Source organism: Haliaeetus leucocephalus, unplaced genomic scaffold (assembly GCF_000737465.1).
Source record: "Haliaeetus leucocephalus isolate CR32 unplaced genomic scaffold, Haliaeetus_leucocephalus-4.0 Scaffold2, whole genome shotgun sequence".
NCBI lineage: Eukaryota > Metazoa > Chordata > Aves > Accipitriformes > Accipitridae > Haliaeetus > Haliaeetus leucocephalus.
Window position 1 is genome coordinate 11,068,331 of NW_010972438.1, and position 4,263 is coordinate 11,072,593.

Here is a 4,263-nt window from a genome sequence, read left to right on the forward strand (position 1 = left end):
AGCCAAACCCGTCCAGGTCCCCCTCGCCCCCCCAGATTTGCCCAGTTCCCCCCTCATCCCCTCCTGAACTGGTCCAGTTCCCTCCCACCGCCCCCCAGGCCGGCCCAGTTCCCCTCGTACCCCTGAACTGGCCCAGTTCCCCTTCACCCTTCCTGATATGGTCCAGTTCCCCTTCACCCCCCAACCAGCCCAGACACCCTTCCTGCCCCCAACCCCCCCTTACCTCCCCATCACCCCTCTCCAATCCATCCCAGTCCCCATTCACCCCCCACACCACAGGGGCCGGACTCACGCTCGGCAAAGCCACTGTCACCGCTTTATTCCCCCACCGACCGCCGCAGCCCTTCGGCCACTGCCGCCACGTACGGCTCCGGCCACCGGCCCCGCTGCCGACCCGGTCCCGCCAACGCCCGCAGGAAGCCCCCCGTCTCACTGGGCAGTGCGAAGGCAGGGGCTGCCCGCAGTGCCGGTGGCACCGCCGGCACCAAGGCCTCTAGCCGGACCACGACATAGTGACCATTGCCCGCCGCCAGCTCCGGCACGGTGCAGGACAGAGCTGCCGCGAATGCCTCGCAGGGTGCTACAGTGGGGACATCATCAGGGCTGGGGACGTGCTGGGGGCCGGGGCCACATTCAGCAGCCCCGGCCCCCGGTACAGCCCTGGCCCTGGCGTCCCACTGGTGTGCAGCAGCCACAGCCGCCGGGGAGAGGAAGAGGATGATGGTGTCACCGTCACGCAGCGCTTGCCGGTGCTGGGCGTGCAGCCAGGGCAGTGGCCCCCATGCTGCTATCCCGCTGCCACCGCCCGGTGCTGCCGTCACTGCCAGCCCCAGCGGGCGCAGGGCTGCCATCAAGGCGCACGCTGCCCGCTCTGCCACCGGCTCCATCGCGTGCACCAGCAGTGCCCGCCGACCTCGCAGCGGGCCTGGGGGGTATTGTCAGTGCCTGAAGCCCCCCTGGGCTCCCTGTACCCACCCTATGGGGCAGCCAGGGTGGGAGGCAGGCTGGGACCACCCACCATGGAGGATCCCAACCCCTGGCTCTGTCCCCGAACCACTGCAGCACCTCCCATACCTGAGCTGAGGGACAGCTACGGTGGGAAGCAGGCTGAGACCACCGCCGATGTGTGACCCACCCCCTGCTCAGTCCCCCAATCCCTTTACCCACCCTAAGGGACACCCACAATAGGAGGCAGGTTGGGACCCCCCCTCAATAGGGTTCCCACCCTCTGCTCTGTCCCCCTACACCCCTACCGACCCTATGGGGCAGCCATGGTGGGGACCCCCCTGCCCTGTCCCCCCATCCCTGCCCCACACTGTCCCAGACCCCAGGCTTGCCCCACACTCACCCTCAGAACCGTAGTCAGCCCTCAGGGACTTCAACCAGCCTGTGGGGAGGACAGGCAGTAAGGCAGGGTCCCCGGGGGGGTTCCCAGGCTGGGGACAGCCCCCAGGCAGGCACCGCTCACCTTTCATGTCCTCCTTCTTCAGCAGGAGCAGGAGCAGGAGGCAGGCAGCCCCCACCAGCACCCCCATCCACGCCAGCACCCAGCGGGCACGCAGGTCTGCAGAGCAGGGATCAGCGTCCACCAAGGGCCCCCGGTACCCACCGAGGGTCCCCAGTGGCTCCACAGGGTAGGGGCCCTCCCTCAGCCCCACACCGGCCCCGCTCTGCCCCGGTGCGGCCAGGGATACTCACACTTGTGCAAAGGACAGGCCCAGAGCGTGACCCCGGTGTTGTTCTCAGCGTGCCAGATCTGTGGACATGGGGACATGTCACACGCTGCCTGGTCCTTGCCCACTGCCCGCCAGCTGCCCGCACTGACCTGCCTGCACTGCCCCGCCGCCACGTCCCGCCGCAGCTCCTGCTCCAGCAGCCCAGGGCGCCCCACTCCCTGCAATGGCGGCAGGGGGTGAGCCAGTTGTGCCGCTGGTGCCGCCGGGACACAGGGGTCCCTGTCCCTTACCGTGCTGGTGAAGTTGGTGAGGGGTGTGCAGGTGCTCCGCTCCAGGGCGCACAGCGAGGCGTTCCCCTCATGTTCCAGCAGCAGGAGGTCATCGGGGCGGCCAGGCAGCGCTCCTGGGGATGTGCCAGGGGGCTAGGGGGAGGCGGCAAGGGGAGGGCGGGGAGGGCTCACCCCCCACCCAGACCCCTGGGCTGCCCCTGCCCTCCCACCCCAGCAATACTCACGGTCCCGCAAGCACTGGGTCAGCCGGACCTGCCCGTCGCTCCACACCTGCCCCAGAGACCGGATCAGCAGTGCCTGGGGCTGCCCATGGGGCAGCTGTAGGGCAGCCGTGGGACAGAGGGGTGTCCTACCTGCACACAGAGGTTAGGGTGTGGCCGCAGCCCCCCAAACTCCTGGAGTCCCTGTGGGCAGAAGGGATGCTCCGTTAGTGCCACCCGCACCCCCCCTGCATGTCCCCGACGCCCCACAGAGCCCCACTCACCTGCCCCACGGCGGGCTGCCGCAGGCCGGGCAGGGCTTGGCAGAGCCCAGCGGGTGCCGGCTGCCAGCAGGGCACCAGCTCAGCCGGGAGGTCGCAGGGAGCCGAGAGGGAGCAGGTCAGCGCCTGCCCCCCAGCATGCAGGATCAGCCGGCTGCGCGCCCACAGCCGCTCCCAGGCCTCAGCGTCTGCAGCGGCACCGGGAGAGGGGTGTCACCCTGCGCGGTGTCCCCTCGGGGCCCCCGTGGGCCCGCCCCCCCCCCCCCAGCCCTGTGGGTACCGTGGGAAAAGGGGCACAGGGTGGCCCGCAGCGGGTCCTGGGTCTCTGGCCAGACCTAGGTGGGAGAAAGAGAGAAGGAAAAGAAGGATTTGGGGTATCCATGTTGTGACTGTGACCCAGCTAGCCCCCTTGGGATGCCCCCATGGTGCCTGGGCCGGGCACCCACCTGCAGGCAGAGGCAGGGCAGCACCTCATCGGCTGGCAGACTGTAGTTCATGGGGCTGCTCTGCCACCGGCAACCAGACGTGGGTCACACGGTGGCAAATTGCCCCCCACTGGTGTCACCCAGCCCAGGGGGATCCACTCCCAGGGGACCCTCTCCCAGCACCCTGCCTGTAACACAGACATGGCTTCCCGGGGACGGGGCAGCGGCCGGAGCCCGGCAAGGGTGGGGGGGTCAGGGAAGGGGTTCACACTCACCGCGGTCACTGCGCGCCCCGGCCCGCTGGCACCGTGGCTCTGGTTGTGGTAGAGCCGGAGGGTGTAGCTGTGCCCCGCCATGGCCCCCTGCACCTCCACGACCACCTCCTTCGGCCCCGGGGAGACCTGCAGCCTGGGCACTGCACCGGAGGCAGCTCAGGGCACCCGGCACCCAGCACCACCCACTCAGCACCACAGCACAGGGCACAGCACCCCAGGGGTCACCCTCTCTCCCGGCATTCACCACCCAGCTCTCCCCAGGGGACATACACCAAGGTGGGGGGGTCCCGGCGCTGCCGCAGCTGGGGGATGCCAGCACCTACCTTGGCACTGGAGGATGGCAGCCTGTGCCGCGGGCCATGAGCAGTCTGTGGGAACAGGAGGTCAGCGAGCAGGAGGGAGGGGGCCACAACGGCGGGGCATGCCGGGGGCTCACCTGGCACCCACTGCCACTGGCTCAGCCTCCAGTGGTCACGCGAGTTAGTGTATGCTGTGACGTGGAGCTTGGAGCCCAGCGGCGCCTCGAAGCACCGGAAGGTCACCCAGCCCTGTGCAGGAAAACCACCACCGCGCTGTGGCGAGGTACCGGCACCACCAGCACCCATCTCCCTGGGGCACGGGCAACAGGACCACCGCACCACAGAGATGCGCTGGTGCCAGCACCCACATCCCCACACGCTGCAGTGCCCGTGGACTGCCGGTGCTGGGGACACCCATTCCCGGCACCCCGCCTCTACGTACCAGGGGTTGGCCAGGCAGCGCAGGGGCCAGGGGTGCCTGGACCTCCACGGCCACGCAGCGGGAGGAGGCGTATGTGTGCCCGGAGAGCAGCAGTAGCCCGGTGACGTTGGGCTGGGACGAGGCAGTCCCATCCACCGCTGGCCACCGTCCCCCCTTACCGCCATCCTCCGCCTCGGGGATGCCCGATGGCGCAGGGCGGCGGGGGTCTCCGGTGCCGGTGGTCAGGTGCAGCCGTGCCTCCAGGCAGGGTGAGCAGGCCGTGGGCCCGGTGCAGCGCAGCACCGGCTCCAGCTGCAGCTGATCCAGGGCCAGCCCATGGCCGGGCCCCGGCGGCTCCGTCCCGCACAGCACGTCAGTGTCTGCGGGGGGGGGACG

General features: G+C 69.8%; 1 protein-coding gene across 1 annotated transcript in view; it reads right to left on the reverse strand.

The window, feature by feature from the left end:
• Positions 1-317: 317 nt before the first annotated feature.
• Positions 318-4,263, reverse strand: part of LOC104835498 (interleukin-17 receptor C-like) — a 7,789-nt gene continuing 3,843 nt past the window's right edge. The window contains exons 15-29 of the mRNA XM_010573508.1: positions 3,889-4,247; positions 3,584-3,695; positions 3,471-3,515; positions 3,148-3,287; positions 2,894-2,953; positions 2,728-2,782; positions 2,451-2,635; positions 2,320-2,370; positions 2,191-2,236; positions 1,967-2,079; positions 1,826-1,894; positions 1,699-1,756; positions 1,469-1,564; positions 1,349-1,387; positions 318-925 (exon numbers count right to left, since the gene is read on the reverse strand). Of these exons, the coding sequence (XP_010571810.1) occupies positions 318-925; positions 1,349-1,387; positions 1,469-1,564; positions 1,699-1,756; positions 1,826-1,894; positions 1,967-2,079; positions 2,191-2,236; positions 2,320-2,370; positions 2,451-2,635; positions 2,728-2,782; positions 2,894-2,953; positions 3,148-3,287; positions 3,471-3,515; positions 3,584-3,695; positions 3,889-4,247 (2,036 nt within the window). The remainder of the gene's footprint in view (positions 926-1,348; positions 1,388-1,468; positions 1,565-1,698; positions 1,757-1,825; positions 1,895-1,966; positions 2,080-2,190; positions 2,237-2,319; positions 2,371-2,450; positions 2,636-2,727; positions 2,783-2,893; positions 2,954-3,147; positions 3,288-3,470; positions 3,516-3,583; positions 3,696-3,888; positions 4,248-4,263) is intronic.